Here is a 17,737-nt window from a genome sequence, read left to right on the forward strand (position 1 = left end):
TTCCCTTCAGTTTTTACGGGAGATTCTTATTTAAATCTGTTCCCATACTTTATTTAGGTGTTTCTAGAGATGTGAACTTCATTCCTACTGCAAGAGTTCCAGTTCTTCAGTATGTGAGCAACCACTTTGGTGTTTCCTGTGATATATCCATTGATAACTACCCTGGTCGACTTAAATCCAAAGTGCTGTACTGGATCAATACTTTAGATGGCCGCTTTGGCGATATGGTTTTATTGGTAAGTTCTTTGTACCCAAGAGATAGTTTTCTTTCCAACAATTTCTTAGTTCAGCTCAAGCTTAGTACCATATTTTCTTGCAGGTCAAGGAATGGGCAAAAGCTCAAAACATCAACGATCCAAAAGATGGAACCCTCAACTCCTATTCGCTTTGCTTACTTGTACTCTTTCATTTTCAGGTGCCCTTTTCAATTTAGAGGTCACCTATTTTTTTATCAACAGTTTTATCAAAGTTGAACAGCTTATGTCATGCTCTTAATCTTGCATTTGCAGACATGTAAGCCTGCGATTTTACCACCTATGAATGAGTTTTTAGATGTGAACATTTCAGCAGGTGAGATGAAATTGGATTGTTTGTGAGACTAAAGATTGTCTGGTGTACCGTGTATTGGTGCTGGTAATTTACCCTTTGCGTTCACATGCAGAAAGTGGGCCTTATAATGAAAAAAATCTTGATGAGATGTGTGCGGAAAGTATAGCAAAGTTTCGACGCCGGGACATAGGGCAAAGGAATCAGAGCTCTCTGTCTCATCTCCTTGCAACTTTCTTTGAGAAGGTAATTGAACTTATTGTCCGCTATATTGACTAAGTCATCGCCATCTAAATTCTAAATTCTAAATGCTGTTCAAAGAATGGTAAATATGATATTCATGTTTCGAAGCACATCTTCTTCTGCCTATGTTGTAGCCCTTGGCTGCCATATTTTTGGGCCACCTTTTGTCTTATTTTGAGATGTTCACCATCATACCATAATAAACTTAGCATAGTGATAAACAAGGGTGCGCTTGGATCTTTCGCCGTTCATGCCCAGGAGACAAGGCTTTTGAGCTATAGCTTACACGAGCAAAGCAAATATTTGGTTCAGCTAACAACCTCCATGTCCAAGCACAATTCCAGTGGCCATTATCTTGCCGACGGAGGAGAGCCAAATTGGCCCTCCTACTGGGTCAAGGCTTTTCTAGCCCATGCAGTCTAGATTGAACAGCAAAGCTAGTTATTTTGTTTTTATCCAATAACTCTCCTATCTAGCTAAGACTATAATTGCTTAGGCACGAAACACATCCGAAGTTGCCTATGTTTGGGCGCTAGCTAATAGGTTTATATGTCTTATCCAGAGAGAAGCTCAAGCAAAGCACATGTTCTTAAATGGTTTAGTTGAGTTTGGTCAAGCGCATACAGTCCCTACTGGGGTTATGACTTATAAGTACGGATTGATCGGGGTTGATGGCGCTCCCAACGGCTCCTGTACGGACAGGCGTTGCGAGCGTCTCTGGCGATGGTGGCGTCGGTGGCGGTGTCTCGGCGCAGGGCGGCGGTGCTCAGGCCCCGGCGGAGGACCCGGCGGCTGGCTGGGCGGCGGCTCGCGCCCCAGTCCCCAGGCGGACGGCTGCGCCCCCCCTGGGCGCCGCCGGGTGGTCGGGAAGCCGCTTTTGGGCGTTGGCGGAGGACGATTCGGACAGCGACGAGGAGGCGGAGTTAGGCGACGCGGTGGCGCTGGGGGCAGGTGGCCGTCCGGCCAGCTCCCTTGGCGACTTCGTGGCGCGGGCAGAGGAGCTCGGGGGCTCCCTCAAGGCCGGGCGCCGTCGTGCGTTTGCGCCCGGGGGCCGTGGCCCGTGGCGGGTCGTTGCGGCTGCGCCCAGAGCGGCTCGCTCGGTGGGGCGCCGCGAGGGTCGCGACAACCTTGCTGCGCCAGACGCGGGGCTGCTCCTGCAGCTCGCGGCAGACCAGCTGAGCCCGGCGCCGGCGTCCCCCTTGGCGGCGCCGGCGGCGCGGATGACGCTGGGCGTGGTCAACCCTAGGGCTGGGGCGGACCAGCCAGCGGTCCAGTTGGGCCAGCCCACACGGGTAGTGGACGGCCCAAATGCGGTGGTGGCGCGGGCTGGGGCCCAGTCCCCTGACGCGCGCGTGGAGCAGGGAAACGTTCCTGCCCCCAGGTCCCAGCCCGACCCACAGGGGGAGATCCAGCCCAACCAGCCCAGCCCAGAGAGGGCACATAAATGGCTCTGGATCCCCCGCGGAACCCTAAATCCCTCGCTAGGTTTTCCAGCCACCGCTGCGGAGGTGCGGCGCTTCGGTCGTCTCGCTCGATTCCTCTCATCCACTCCAATCCCCTCCCCACTGCGGCGCACCTTTGCTGAAGTAGTGGCGATGGGCTCCAAGCAAGATCGCCGGGGGGAAAAGCCTCCCATGGAGCAGCCGCGGGACCGCAACCGTGGTCGCGCCGCCGACGAGGGGGGCTGGGGACCACCGCCTGCGTGGTGGCTCAAGGAACAGGAAAGGAAGGCAAAGAAGAAGGCGGAGCACAAGCAGCGCGGCCTCGAGCTCAAGCGCAAGGGGATGCAACCAGCGCCGGGCGGCGACCGGGGCGGCGACCCCCACGCGAAGAAGAAATCCAAGACTGCGGGGGCGGCGGCCTCCAAGCTGCCCCTCCCGCCCAGAGCTGAGGTGCCGGGCTCATCCAAGGGCACGGAGGCGGAGCCAATCCCGATCGAGGAGGCCGACGGACCTGAATGCTTCCGATGCGGGCGCACGGGCCATTTTCAGAGCTTTTGCACCTTCAAGCCTCTGTGCGTGGTGTGCACCAAGGAGGGGCACACGTCTGCGCAGTGCCCGACCCGGGGCAAGCCTCTGCTCCTCCAAACCATGGGACACGCCATCTCCGGCGAGGGTTTCTTCTGCCTCCAGTACCCGGATGATTCGCGGGAGGAGCCGCAGATCCAGCTGGGGGCCAACGCGGCTGTGCTCTCCATGCCTTCTGGCGCGCTCACCCAAGAGATTCTACAAGTGGAGCTGCCACACCTCTTCGAGGGCGAATGGGACTGGCAGATCTCCGCAATGGAGGGAGGGGCGTTCTCGGTGGTCTTCCCAGATCCGGTGATGCTCCGGATGGCAACCAGGAGCGGCAAGCTGTTCCTCTCCCTCAACAACCTCATGGTGGACATCCGCGACGCGGTCCTCGAAGCCCCCAAAGGAATGGCGATGCCAGAGGTGTGGGTCAAGCTGGGAGGAATCCCTCCCAAGCACCGGCGTTCCGACCTGCTCTTGGCGGCCACCGTCATGCTGGGCCGTCCCCTGCTGGTGGATGAGGAGTCCCTCACTCGTCCGGGGCCAGTCCGTATGCGTTTCGCATGCCGCACCCCCCGCAAGCTGCGTGGTCTGGTCCAGATCTGGTTCAATGGCGAGGGCTTCAACATCACCATCGAGCCCGAACTTCCCCCGGAGCAACTCACAGCACCTGCCCTGCCTTCTCCACACCCGCCTTCTCCAACTGACCAAGACAGGGGTGGGGAGGGGCCCGACGGCAATCTGGGCGGCGACAAGGAGGCGGATGCAAGCATGGAGGATGATTCCATCGATACGACGGCTTGGGAGAAGCTGGGCATCTCTGACAAGGGCGGGGCGACAACCAGGGCGCCGATGCCTCCGATGGAGCCGCCGCTGACAGGGGGGTCCATGGAGCTGGATCTCCCCATCCCCTACCAGTATGGCTCCAACCTGGGCTCGGTCACGTCCCCCCCGGTGCGGGCGGTGGCGGAGCCTGGTGCGGGCCAGATGGTGGAACCGCTGGGGGAGGCGCGCACTCCCATTGCGGTGTCCATGGAGTCGCAGCCGCTTGCCTCACGCTCTCCATCCCAAGGGGGGCGCAGCTCCAACAAGCTTGGGGCGGTGAAGCAGCTTAAGAAGGTGGCCGTGCGCAAGGTTAGCGCGGAGGCAGTTCGTGTGGCGGAGCTCCAGGGCGCGCCGGTGACCCCCCGGCAGGCGGTGATGGCGCTGGCGGTGCCCACCTCCGCTCCGACCGCGCTGGAGGCGGACAAGACGGTGCCTGTCCCGAAGGCCAAGCGTACCAAGACCGTCGTGGAAGGGCAGGCAGCTCATGTGCGGGTCAGCGCGCGGGCTAAGGGCGCTAAAGGAAACATGCCTTCGCTCCAACGCGCCCAACTCCTCCAAGCACAGAAGAACCAGGAAATCTCAGGTAATCCAATGCCCCGTTTCTCGATTTTGGATTGTTTCTCGGACGAGCACCTAGGCGAGGTGTTGGTGGAGAGTGGAGTTGAACCAATCGGGGAGGGCGGGGTTAGCGAGCTAATCTCGCTGGTGCGCGCTAAGGAACTGGCTCAGGCGGCACTCGCAGCGGCGGCTGCTCAACACGCGGAGCATATGGCTGTCGAGGAGGATCCCTCGACGTCGCTAAGTCTCCGGCCCGAAGGGGAGACAGCAACAGGGGTTGCTGCTCCTCCCTCGCCTCGCTGCGGCAAGGCGAGGCGCGTGGCCAAGGCGATCACCTCAAGGGGGATCCGCCTGCGAAACCGCGTCATCTAGATGCGGATGCTCATTTGGAACATCCGTGGCTTCGGCCACTCGGGGCGGCGCACCCAACTCCGCGACTACATCAGGAAAGAAGGGATTGATATAGTAGGGCTCCAGGAAACCATTAAAACTGATTTTCGTCACCAAGACCTCGTAGCCATAGACCCTTTGGAGCGTTTCATCTGGCATCATAGCCCGGCTATTGGGCATTCGGGTGGCATGCTGCTTGGCTTTTGCAGTGCCATATACGAGGTGCTGTCCTGGGAGGTAGGCACCTCCTTCATTGCAGCCAATATTCGCGTGAGAGCTTCGCTACGCGAGCTTGTGATCCTGCAAGTCTATGGGCCAGCAGATCACTCACGTTCGGCAGAGTTTCTGGGAGAACTCGAAGCCAAGGTGCTGGCAGTTGCCGCATCCCAGGTCCCGCTCCTAGTGGGTGGTGATTTTAACCTCATCCGATCGAACGCGGACAAAAACAATGACAACATCAACTGGTCAAGGGTGACCATGTTCAACAGCGCAATTGCGTCAATGTCACTTAGGGAAGTGGCAAGAACGGGGGCAAGATACACTTGGACCAACAAACAACTAGCCCCGGTGAGATCCGTCTTGGATCGCGCCTTCATGTCTCCGGAATGGGAAGTGGTGTTCCCATTATGCTCGCTCCTTGCTGAAACAAGGATCGGCTCGGACCATGTTCCACTTATCCTATCTTCAGGGGAAGATAAGGTACGTCGCAGCCCGCGTTTCTTTTTCGAAACAGCGTGGTTCGAGGCTCCTGATTTCGACAACATCTTTCGGGAAAGATGGTTGAGAAGTGTTCAAGCCACGGGCCAGCAGCGCGGCCCTATGGAGTTTTGGACAGCGGTGGGGGGACGCTTGCGTGCAAGCCTCAAGGGATGGGGCGCGAATCAGGGACGAGACGAGAAAGTTTTGAGGGCGAAACTTCTCGATGAGATCGCAATCCTCGACACTCAAGCAGACTCGCGTCCATTCTCGGAGCATGAATGGGCGCATCGATACGCCTTGGAAGGGCAAGTCGAGGAGTTGCTCCGATCCGAGGAGGAATACTGGAGGCGCCGAGGAGGACTTAAGTGGATGCTCAAGGGAGATGCGAACACTGGTTACTTCCACGCGTACGCGAATGGACGTCGCAGGAAATGCCTAATCCTGAGGCTGCAGACGGAGCAGGGGCTCCTTCTCCAGCAACCAGCGATTAGCAAACACATCTACGACTTTTACATTAGCTTGATGGGGACCGACGAGCCTCAGCGCGCCAGGCTGAGAGAGGACGCCTGGCTGCCAGCACAAAAGGTCTTGGAGTCGGAGAACGAAGAGCTGGGGCTCGCGTTTCTCCCCAAGGAGATTGACGAGGCTCTCCAAAGCATGAAAACTGACACGGCACCGGGGCCTGATGGGTGGCCGGTGGCGATGTTTAAACGCTTTTGGTCACTGTTACGCGAACCCATCTTCGCGTTGTGCAATGGCTTCATGCGCGGTTTTGTGGACATTGCTAGGTTAAACTTCGGAGTGCTCTCCCTAATTCCGAAAGTACCGGGTGCGGATAATATCCGCCAGTACAGACCAATAGCGCTCATCAATGTGCCCTTCAAAATTTGCGCCAAGGGTTGTGCCACGCAGCTTACACCAATCGCACACCGCACAATCAGCCGTTCCCAATCTGCCTTTATCCGCGGTAGGAACATTTTGGAGGGACCATTAGCGCTGCAAGAGACCCTCCACGAACTTAGGCGCACGCGCGAACCGGCGATTCTACTTAAATTAGACTTCGAAAAAGCTTACGACCGCGTCAACTGGGATTTCCTCAGACAAATCCTATTGAGCCGAGGCTTCTCGCCGGTGTGGGTGCACAGAATCATGCAGTTGGTCTCGGTGGGCCAAACTGCGGTCTCGGTGAACGGAGAGGTAGGGCACTTCTTCCGGAACAAGCGCTGCCTTCGCTAGGGTGATCCCATTTCACCGCTCTTGTTCAACTTCGTGGCAGATGCACTGGCGACCTTGCTCCGGAAAGCAACGGAAGCAGGCCACATCAAAGGGGTGTTGGGGCACCTCATCCCAGGGGGGATATCGCACCTGCAATACGCTGACGACACGCTACTGCTGTTCCAACCGGACCTGCACAGCGTGGCCACGATCAAAGCCCTGTTGATTAGCTTTGAGCTTATGTCGGGGCTCAAGATCAACTTCCACAAATGCGAAGTGATGCCCATGGGACTCGAGCCGTCCGACAGTAGGCGTATCGCAGACCAGCTCAACTGCAAACTCGGCAAACTCCCGTTTACTTACCTTGGGCTCCCGTTGGATGCCAAACGCATCACGATAGATGGCTGGGCGCCACTCTGGACCAAGGTGGGTGGGCGGGTTTGTCCGTGGAGGGGGAAGTTCCTCTCTTCTGCAGCCCGGCTAGTGCTCACAAACGCGAGCCTGTCCTCGCTGCCGCAGTTCGCAATGGGGCTGTTCCTCCTGGCTGAAGGGGTACACGCCAAGATGGACACTCCAAGGTCCCGTTTCTTTTGGGAAGGTGCGGGACCCAAACGCAAGTACCATATGGTCAGATGGGACTTGGTGTGCAGACCCAAGGACCTAGGGGGGCTAGGGATCACAAACACACGGATCCTCAACATTGCACTCATGTGCAAATGGATCTGGAAGCTGTCGCAGGGGGCGACCGGTCTGTGGGTGGACATGCTGCGCAATAAATATTTCCCCAACGGGAACTTTTTCGAAGGCAGGACGCGGGGCTCTCCTTTCTGGAACGACCTCCAAGCGGTGCGCCCGGCCTTCGCCCTTGGCGCCAAGTTCGTCGTAGGGGACGGGCGCTCGGCCCGCTTCTGGCTTGACCTATGGCTGGGAGCGAACCCCCTTTGGGTCCAATTTCAGGACTTGTATGCCCTGGCGGTCAACCCGGAGATGACGGTAGCGACGGCCCTAGCCTCGAACCCACCCGCGATCCACTTTCGTCGAGAGCTAACGGGCCTTGAACAAGCACGCTTTGAGGAGCTGCTGGGCCTGACTCAATCGGCGACGCTGTCCACTTCCGCGGACACAGTCACTTGGGCTCTCACCACGTCCGGAAAGTTCACGGTCAAATCCCTCTACTGCAGGCTATGCCAAGTTCAGGGACCGGCATTCCCAATGCCGACCGGTTTGTGGAACGCCCGTATTCCGCTTAAAGTCAAGGTGTTCTTCTGGCAACTTTTCCGCAATAGACTCCCCACTTCGGCCAATGTTGCAAAGCGCAACGGCCCGTCTTCCGGCTTATGTGCCATTTGTAATACCATGGAAGATGCGAACCATGTGTTTTTCCGCTGCCCCCTAGCGCGCTTTGCCTGGAGTGCAGTCCGAGCTGCCACCAATACCAATTGGGACCCGCGATCGGCCGCTGACCTAGCGGCCATAGTTGCGTCGACGATGGGTGGCAGTAAACGTGTCCTTTGGAGTTGCCTCGGTGCCCTAGCCTGGGCAATGTGGCTTACAAGGAACAAAATTGCCATCGAGGGAATCTTCCCATCGCACCCTGCTAATATTCTTTACAAATGCAACATTCTTATGCAGCAGTGGAGTCCGTTGGCGAAGCACAAGGATGCTGACAAGATGAAGCAAGCTCAAGATCGTCTTCGCCAAGTCTACGTTTTGGCCAGGGAGCCGCCAGCCGCTTCTACGACGTGAAGTGGTTTCTTTTGTCTTGCGAGCGAGCCTGCGTGCTCTATGCTCTTTGGTGTTTGGCCTGTAATAGACTCGCTTTGCTCACTTTTTGGCCTCTGGCCTGCCTGCGACCTTGCTGTGCTCTCGCGCCAGCGTAACCTGAGCCTCCGCGCTCGTGACCTTGCTGTGCTTCGTGCCAGCGGAACCCGAGCCTCCGCGCTCGTGACGTTTGTCCTAGTCCTCTGTAAACGCTGCCTAAGTTTGTGGGCTTTATTAAGTTAAAGCCGGACGCTCCTAGCGTCTCCGTTCTAAAAACTTATAAGTACTTAGGCCAACCTAATTAGATAACCTTTTTGCCAACTACAATTTTGAGGGGAAATCAGCTAATCACTTACCTAACCAAAATGTGTTCATTTTTGTTAGCTCAAGATATTTTTGTTAACAAGCACATTTGAGTTTCAGGTGAAGTGCACTATTTGCCGTATGTATTTGCAGTACTGTGATGAGATTTGGTATTAATAATTTTCATTCGAAAAAGGCATAACATGGACAATGTCAAAATGCTGCAGTTGTACTATTCAAAATTGTAGCACTGTCATAACATGAGATAAAAAAATCTAGTGATGCCCATTCGGCTGATATACAATACCGTTTGCAGTTTTGCCGTCTAGGTGCCCATTCTAGTGATCATGTTATATCCACTTACATGGGCCGGCTCCAGCGAAAACAAGGCGGCCTAAATTGGATGACCAAATCTTGCTACTTGTTTGTAAGTATTCCCTTCATAGCACATTTGGTGGCTATATTCGTAAATGTCTAAAAAATAGCCTCACATGTACACTGTTTTTTTCTTCTTGTTTAGGTTGAAGATCCATTTCAGAGACTTGATAATGCAGCTAGAACAGTTGATGTGCTAGGGCTTCATGATATTGCCACAGCCTTAAAAAATGCTAAAAATATTGTCTCCTCTGATGGGCCTGTTGACCGGAATGAATTCCTTTCGCTGCTGTGTACGCCTGAAGTTGGTTCTAAACTGGGTGCAAGAGCCACGGCTGGCCGTTACGCTACTCCTGCGACGACCCTTCAGGAGGACAGATTCACAGGATTTCTGGAACGTTTGGCAGCTAACCCTTTCGATAATCAGCATCGCCTTAGAGCCCAAGGATCAACAGGAAGCAGATCAATTCATAGCCCACAGCCACAGGGGTACAATTCAGGCAGGCAGGCAGCTGCTCGACGCCAGAGCCAGCAGCGCAGAGGGGAGTACACTTCAGATCGTCAAGCTAGTGGTCATGCTCTGAATGCGATGTTTGATGAGATTTTGGGTAGACGTCTCCACAATGGTTCAGCACCCAACTCACGATCCCAAGCCTTCTCCAGCAGGTCACCAGGGCAATACTGGTAGCAAGTCAACGGCAACAGCATCGATTGACAAGTAGTCCCAGGGTAGCAGCAGATGATCTTCAGCTTTTTTACCGGCAGTGTGGACCAAGTTATGTTTGATTAATTAGTTTTTTCCTGACAAACTGCATCCGTTTATGTTACTTGACGTGCTACCTCAGTCCCAAAATATAAGATCATTTTTGACACAATCATATGGTAGTATTACATTTTGGGAAGGAGGGAGTAGTTCCCAGCCGGCTCATATGCTTGAGCCCGTGGTTACGTGGATTGTAGGATCGAAAATTTGTAGTCTTGCTTGACAGAACCTTCTTGGGAATTCCTCGCTATACATGTATGTGCAATGAAATTGAAAGACAGGAGGGCTCTGTACTTCTGTAGTCATGCAATCACGCTTTTACATTGTAAAGTACTAGTTCGTCGCACCGTGTGCTAAGCTCTGGCACGTACAAATTGCCACTAAGTCACGGAAAGACCAATCGAAGCTTCCATGATTTCATACCGGATAAGAACACATTGCATTGTTGGCACAATAATGGGGGGAAGACTTGTATAGGATCTGTTCTTAGGTGAGATCAATGAGATCAATCATTTTGAAGATAGATACAAAACATGTTAAAAAATTCTGAAAAAATTTGGAGACATACATCCATATTTGATGGTTTCAGCTCCCAAATCGAACTACACTTAGAGAAACAAAAAAGACAAAATCAGATGTGAATAGTATCAAATACTATTCATCCCAAAGTAGATACTATTCATAATCGAATTTGTCTTTTTTGAATCGCTAATTGTAGATCGAGTTTTGAGCTGATTTTTTTGGAGTTGTAGACATACCCCGTAGGTATGTTGTACATTTTTTTTCAGATTTTTTTGGATGGTCTAAATATGAAATATTTGAGTTGATCCTACGATCTCACCTAAAAGGCTGATCCTATACAAGTCTTCCCCTTAGGTGAGATCAATGAGATCAATCTTTTTCAAGATACATAACATGTTAAAAAATCCTGAAATAATTTGGAGACACACATCCATGTTTGATGTACGATCTCAAAAAGTTTCAGCTCCTAATTCAAACTACACTTAGAGAAACAAAAAAGAAAAAATTGAATGTGAACAGTGACACACTATCCACCCAAAGCTGACATTATTCACAGTTGAACTTGTCATTTTTGTATCTCCAATTGTAGACCGAGTTTTGAGCTAATGTATTTTGAAGTTGTAGATATACATCACATGTATGTTGACAAATAATTTCAGATTTTTTTGGATTGTCTAAATGTGATTTTTTTTGGTTGATCCCACAATCTCACTTAAAGGGCAGATTCTATTCTAGTCTCCCCCGCACAATAATGGTGTTCGATGGACCCAACTTATGATATACTGCGAGATCACATAGTCACTATGTTGTTGGTATTATCATATTATGTGTTAACGTTTACTCTTGTACCTAGACCATAAGAATATCGTAGGACCTTCATACCGGATGGTTACTTTATGTTAAATGTAGCTATGGGTATACCAAAAAAGTATGTCAAGATTCTCGATGGTTCAAGACTGGAATTTGCTCCTTCGATGATGGAGAGGTACTTTTCGGGCCCACTCGGTATAATGTTACCCAACATCGCCTGACAGAAACAAATGTGATTGTTATCATGGGGATACTGAAATACGGAAATGAGAAAGAGAACAAAACTGGTAAGGAGGATAACAGGTATAGTGATCAAAGTGTTGATCATGGAAATACTGTCTCGCCTCAGGTTTTGTAAATGTACTGCGAAGCAAATGGAAGTGTATGTGGTAACAAAAGGTTCACCTAGTAAAGATCTTCTTGTATATGTGGGAATTATCATGGGTGTGCAGATCCCGATGTTAATTATTGACGAGAAGATGTTCTAGGTCATGTCCACATTACCAAACTTGCAGGGTCACGCGCTTAACGACTGCTGTTTTTTAGGAAAACTAGAATATCATAGGAGAATGAGAGAAGGACATCAGAAGTGTGTCAAATGATCCTATAAGTGTCGTGGGAGGTCTCGGGAGTTCGGAAAGCATTTGAGATTGTCCAAGAAGGTTGTGGAACCTTTTGGAAACGTTCGGAACCTTTCGAAGGGTCCTAGTGGTCTAAACCCGCTGACCCAAGGGGTGATACCCACATGGGCCTTAAAGGCCTAATTATGGGGTGCCACAAGGTGGCCTGGGGGGCAAGCCATGAGGCAGAGTTACATGAGGACTTCACCTCATGTCTCCTCGGCCATAGGAAAGCTTGGCCTCCAAGTCGGTCGACCCGCTATAGCCACCTATAAATTATTGAAGGAAATATGCCCCAGAGGCAATAATAAAGTTGTTATTTTATATTTCCTTATATCATGATATATTTGTATTAATCAGAAACTTGATACATGTGTGGATACATAGACAAAACACTGTGTCCCTTGTAAGCCTCTACTAGACTAGCTCATTAATCAAAGATGGTTAAATTTCCTAACCATGGACATGTGTGGTCATTTGATGAACATGATCACATCATTAGGAGAATGATGTGATGGACAAGACCCATCCGTTACCTTAGCATATTGATTGTTCAGTTTTATTACTATTGCTTTCTTCATGTCATATACATATTCCTTTGACTATGAGATTATGCAACTCCCGAATACCGGATGAATACCTTGTGTGCTATAAATGTCACAACGTAACTAGGTGATTATAAAGATGCTCTACAGGTATCTTTGAAGGTGTTTGTTGGGTTGGCATAGATCGAGATTAGGATTTGTCACTCCGAGTATCGGAGAGGTATCTCTGGGCCCTCTCGGTAATACACATCATAATAAGCCTTGCAAGCAAAGTGAATTCTGGTAACGAGAATGAACTAGGTATGAAGATACCGACGATCGAATCTCAGGCAAGTAACATACCGATGACAAAGGGAATAACATATGTTGTCATTACGGTACGACCGATAAAGATCTTCATAGAATATGTGGGAACCAATATGAGCATCCAGGTCCCGATGTTGGTTATTGACCGGAGAGGTGTCTCGGTCATGTCTACATAGTTCTCGAACCCGTAGGGTCCGCACGCTTAACGTTCGATGACGATTTTGTATTATATGAGTTATGTGATTTGGTGACCGAATGTTGTTCATAGTCCCGGATGAGATCACGGACATGATGAGGAGTCTCGAAATGGTCGAGAGGTAAAGATTCATATATTGGACGATGATATTCGGACACCAGAAGTGTTCCAGGGGTACCGGGTACATATCGGGTCACTGGAAGGGGTTTCGGGCATCCCCCCGACAACTGCATGAGCCTAATGGGCCAAGAAAGGGGGAGGAAAAAATAAGGGGGAAGGAAAGAGGGGAAGAGAGAAAGGAAGGGGAGCAATTCGGCCTCTCCCTTCCTTCTCTCCTCCCTCCTCCTTCCTTCCCCCTCCGGATGAATATGGAAGGGGGGAGGCCGAATTGGGAGTCACCCAAGTAGGATTCCTCCTACTTGGGGCGCCCCCTTGGCTGCCTCTCCTCCCCTCCAACCTATATATATGAGGGGGGCACCGCTAGAACACACATCAACAGTTGTTAGCTGTGTGCGGCGCCTCCCTCCACAGTTTATGCATCCGGTTATATTCATGTAGTGCTTAGGCGAAGCCCTGTGCAGATCACTTCACCATCACCGTCACCGCGCCGTCGTGCTGACGGAACTATCCCTCGACACTTTGTAGGATCAAGAGTTCGAGGGACGTCATCAAGCTGAATAGGTGCAGAACTCGGAGGTGCCGTACATTCGGTGCTTGATCGGTCGGAACGATAAGAAGTTCGATTACATCTACCGCGTTGTCAAACGCTTCTGCTTTCAGTCTACACTCTCCGTTGCTATGCATCTCCTAGATAGATCTTGCGTGAGCATAGGATTTTTTTTTTGAAATTGCATGCTACGTTTCCCAATAGTGGCATCCGAGCCAGGTCTATGCGTAGATGATATGCACGAGTAGAACACAAAGAGTTATGGGCGGTGATAGTCATACTGCTTACCATCAATGTCTTATTTTGATTCGGCGGTATTGTTGGATGAAGCAGCCCGGACCAACCTTACATGACCATGTTCATGAGACCGGTTCCACCGACAGGCATGCAACTACTCTTGCATAAAGGTTGCTGGCAAGTGTCTATTTCTCCTACTTTAGTTGAATCGAATTTGAGTGCGGCCAATCCTTGTTGAAGGTTAAAACAACAAACTTGACGAAACACCATTGTGGTTTGATGCGTAGGTAAGAACGGTTCTTGCTAGAAGCCCGTAGCAGCCACATAAAACTTGCAACAACAAAGTAGAGGACGTCTAACTTGTTTTTGCAGGGCATGTTGTGATGTGATATGGTCAATACATGATGTGATATACGTTATTGTATGAGATGATCATGTTTTGTAAAAGTTACTGGCAACCGACACGAGCCTTATGGTTGTCTATTTATTGTATGAAATGCATACGCCATGTAATTGCTTTACTTTATGACTATGCGTTAGTGATAGTTTAGAAGCAATAGTTGGCGAGACGACCATGACGCTACGATGGAGATCAAGGTGTCAAGCCGGTGACGATGGAGATCATGACGTTGCTTTGGAGATGGAGATCAAAAGCATAAGATGATGATGGCCATATCATGTAACATATTTTGATTGCATGTGATGTTTATCTTTTATGCATCTTATTTTGCTTAGTACGGCGGTAGCATTATAAGATGATCCCGTAACTAAATTTCAAGGTATGAGTGTTCTCCCTGAGTATGCACCGTTGCGACAGTTCTTCGTGCTGAGACACCACGTGATGATTGGGTGTGATAAGCTCTACATTCACATACAACGGGTGCAAGACAGTTTTGCACATGCGGAATACGCAGGTTAAACTTGATGAGCCCAGCATGTACAGACATGGCCTCGAACCACTGGAGACCAAAAGGTCGAATGTGAATCATATAGAGATATGATCAACATAGAGATGTTCACCATTGAAGACTACTCCATGTCACGTGATGATCGGACATTGTTTAGTTGATTTGGATCACATGATCATTTAGATGACTCGAGGGATGTCTATCTAAGTGGGAGTTCTTAAGTAATATGATTAATTGAACTTAATTTATCATGAACTTAGTCCTGATAGTATTTGCATATCTATGTTGTAGATCAATAGCTTGTGATATAGCTCCTATTTTTTTGATATGTTTGTAGAGAAAAGTTGAAAGATGATAGTAGCAATGATGCGGACTGGGTCCATGATCTGAGGATTATCCTCGTTGCTGCACAGAATAATTATGCCCTTGATAAATTGCTAGGTGACAGACCTATTGCAGGAGCTGATGCAGATGTTATGAACGTTTGACAAGCTCGGTATGATGACTACTTGATAGTTTAGTGCATCATGCTTTACAGCTTAGAACCGGGACTTCAAAAACATTTTGAACACAATGGAGCATATGAGATGTTCCAAGGGTTGAAATTGGTATTTCAGACTCATGCCCATGTCGAGAGGTAGGAGACCTCTGACAAGTACTTTGCCTACAAGATGGAGGAGAATGGCTCAGCCAGTGAGCATGTACTCAGAATGTCTAGTTAGTACAATCGCTTGAATCAAGTGGGAGTTAATCTTCCAGATAAGATAGTGATTGATAGAGTTCTCTAGTCACTATAACCAAGCTACTAGAACTTCGTGATGAACTATAACATGCAAGGGGGGGATGACGAAAATGATTCCCGAGCTCTTCGCGATGCTGAAATTGGCGAAGGTAGAAATCAAGAAAGAGCATCAAGTGTTGATGGTTGACAAGACCACTAGTTTCAAGTAAAAGGGCAAGGGAAATAAAAGGGAACTTCAAGAAGAATGGCAAGCAAGTTGCCACTCCCATGAAGAAGCCCAAAGCTGGACCCAAGCCTGAAACTGAGTGCTTATACTTGTAAGTGCATCTAGCACCCCTTAGTGATTTTGGTGTATTGAAGACTTATAGGTTAAGGGACTAATGTGTTTGTGAGTGTACACAGGCTCTATAAGTCGATGAGGAGTTTGATATTTATGATGAAAGTCGACCCCTAAAAATGTATGTCTTCAACTGAAGACTTTGTTTCTCCTGAAGACTTTGAAATGAAGAAATTGGTGTGACCTTGAAGACTTGGATATTCGTGCGAGGATTATGAAGCGTGAAGACTTTTGTTTTTGTTGTTTCTTTTTCTCTTTCTTGAGTCATAGGAAACACCGTACTGTTAAAGGGGGTCGAGGTAAAACTAAGGAAACACTTTCCAAGTGATGCTCAACTCAAATCCTACACCTACCCAATCCTTTCGACTGAAGCCATTGGAAATCTCATACAGTTCAGTCAAGTTCTTCAGTGACAGAGACATAAGATCTTCTGTTCTCTGAGGAATTTGTTCTAAGTGAGGATTTAGGAATTCGCCAGTGCGGATTGCCTGCAAAGTGAGGAACATGATAGCCCTGAGGAATTTGATTCTCAAATATCCGACCGTTGTTGTGCTACGCGCCAGCTGTCCCAAAATATCCTACCACCTAACGGTCGTATCATTGAAGGGCATTTATGTCTTATCATGTCGGGATGCTCCCTAGGCTATAAATAGCCGCCCCCTACAACCACTAGCTGGTTGGGTGCTCCGAGAGAAACTGACGCTTGTCATTGAGAGCATCCCATCCTCCGAGGACTTTGAGCGAAATTCATCAAGTGAGGAAAAACCCAAAACCCAAACACCTACAACCCAAAGTTATTGAGCTTCACTGAAGAGATTGTTCCTGTGTGGAACCAATGCTTGTTACCTTTGAGGACTGTGCATCCTCCAGACGGTTAGGCGTCATGGTCTGAGCATCCAAGAGGAATTGTGGATCGCCGAGTGACCAAGTCTGTGAAGGTTTGGAAGTCACCTGAAGACTTACCACGAGTGATTGGGCGAGGTCTATGTGACTTAGCTCAAGGAGAATACAGTAAGGACTGTGTGTCCTTAGGTTTAAATGCCCAGCTACTCCAACCAGACGTACAACTGTCACAACAGTTGGAATTGGTCTACCAAATCATCGTCTTCACCAAGCCACCGGTTCTATTTCCTTAACTCTTTCATTTCCTCATTCATGTGTTGATGAACCCGATGATTACTGTTTGAAGACTTTGACTGAAGACTTTCTCTATTTCCTCAACCCTATTTCTTCAGTCACATTGTCTTCAGCCTCCTTATCATGTTTTCACGCTACTTGTACTCTGTGATTGTATTTCATTTCATCATGATGACTATGCTTTTGCTCTGTTATGCTTGCACCAGAGTACTTATTCTGCTGCTAGTGTGTCGTTGCCAAGGAAATTCCTCACCTAGAATTTCCTTAGTGACGAATTTGTAAAAATTGCCAATTCACCCCCCTCTAGTTGATATAACGTACTTTCAATTGGTATCAAAAAAACGGCACTCCCTTGTTCTGTGTGATTTTGGTTTAACCACCTGGAGTTTTAGTTATGCTGACCGCAGGTCTGAATAAAGTCTCATGCCCCATCTTTGACGATACGATTATCCCAAGTGGAAGGCCATGATGAGGAAGCGCATCATGGCAATGAATAGCAAGCTGTGGACCGCCATTGAGATTGGCCTTATCGATCTATGCAAGATGGCGCATGCTGATGATATTTGCAAGTACACTCGTCTGGATTGGATGGCGAAGGATATCATCTGATTTTGTCTCTCCAGAAATCAGTTCAGGCTCATTATGCATATGTGCAATGCAAAGCTTATCTGGGACCGAATATCTGATGTTTATGAAGGTCATCAAACTCGTTAGGATCCCTGGTTTGATGATTTCAAGGAATCTCTCAAAACAATGACTTTCGAACAAGAATCATCATCATCCGCACCATGCCTCATGGCCAAGGGTGCGAAGGTATCTGATTACTCCTCATGCGACTCTAGTGATGATGAATCTGATGATGATGATGTCTTTGACCTAGTTATACCAAGCTTGTTACTATTGCCACTAAACAACAAAAGGCTTTGGAAAAGGTTCAAAATTTGCTAGACAAAAGCGATGAACTATTGGGTGAGGAATTGGATCGAACTCAAACTCTGACTGATGATCTTCAAAGTCTTT

At 49.4% G+C, this 17,737-nt stretch overlaps 1 protein-coding gene across 3 annotated transcripts in view; it reads left to right on the forward strand.

Moving 5' to 3' along the window:
* Positions 1–9,983, forward strand: part of LOC119277582 (protein HESO1-like) — a 13,288-nt gene extending 3,305 nt beyond the window's left edge. Inside the window, exons 4-9 of one of the 3 annotated variants that reach the window (XM_037558864.1) lie at positions 58–236; positions 320–415; positions 510–570; positions 662–792; positions 8,869–8,979; positions 9,073–9,983. In XM_037558864.1, coding sequence (XP_037414761.1) covers positions 58–236; positions 320–415; positions 510–570; positions 662–792; positions 8,869–8,979; positions 9,073–9,615 — 1,121 coding nt within the window. In that variant the 3' untranslated portion in view covers positions 9,616–9,983. Of the gene's footprint in view, positions 1–57; positions 237–319; positions 416–509; positions 571–661; positions 793–8,120; positions 8,769–8,868; positions 8,980–9,072 lie in introns of those variants that run through there. The other 2 variants (XM_037558866.1, XM_037558865.1) reach the window with 2 other exon arrangements.
* Positions 9,984–17,737: the final 7,754 nt, after the last annotated feature.

This window comes from Triticum dicoccoides, chromosome 3B, assembly GCF_002162155.2.
Source record: "Triticum dicoccoides isolate Atlit2015 ecotype Zavitan chromosome 3B, WEW_v2.0, whole genome shotgun sequence".
NCBI classification, from domain to species: Eukaryota; Viridiplantae; Streptophyta; class Magnoliopsida; order Poales; family Poaceae; genus Triticum; species Triticum dicoccoides.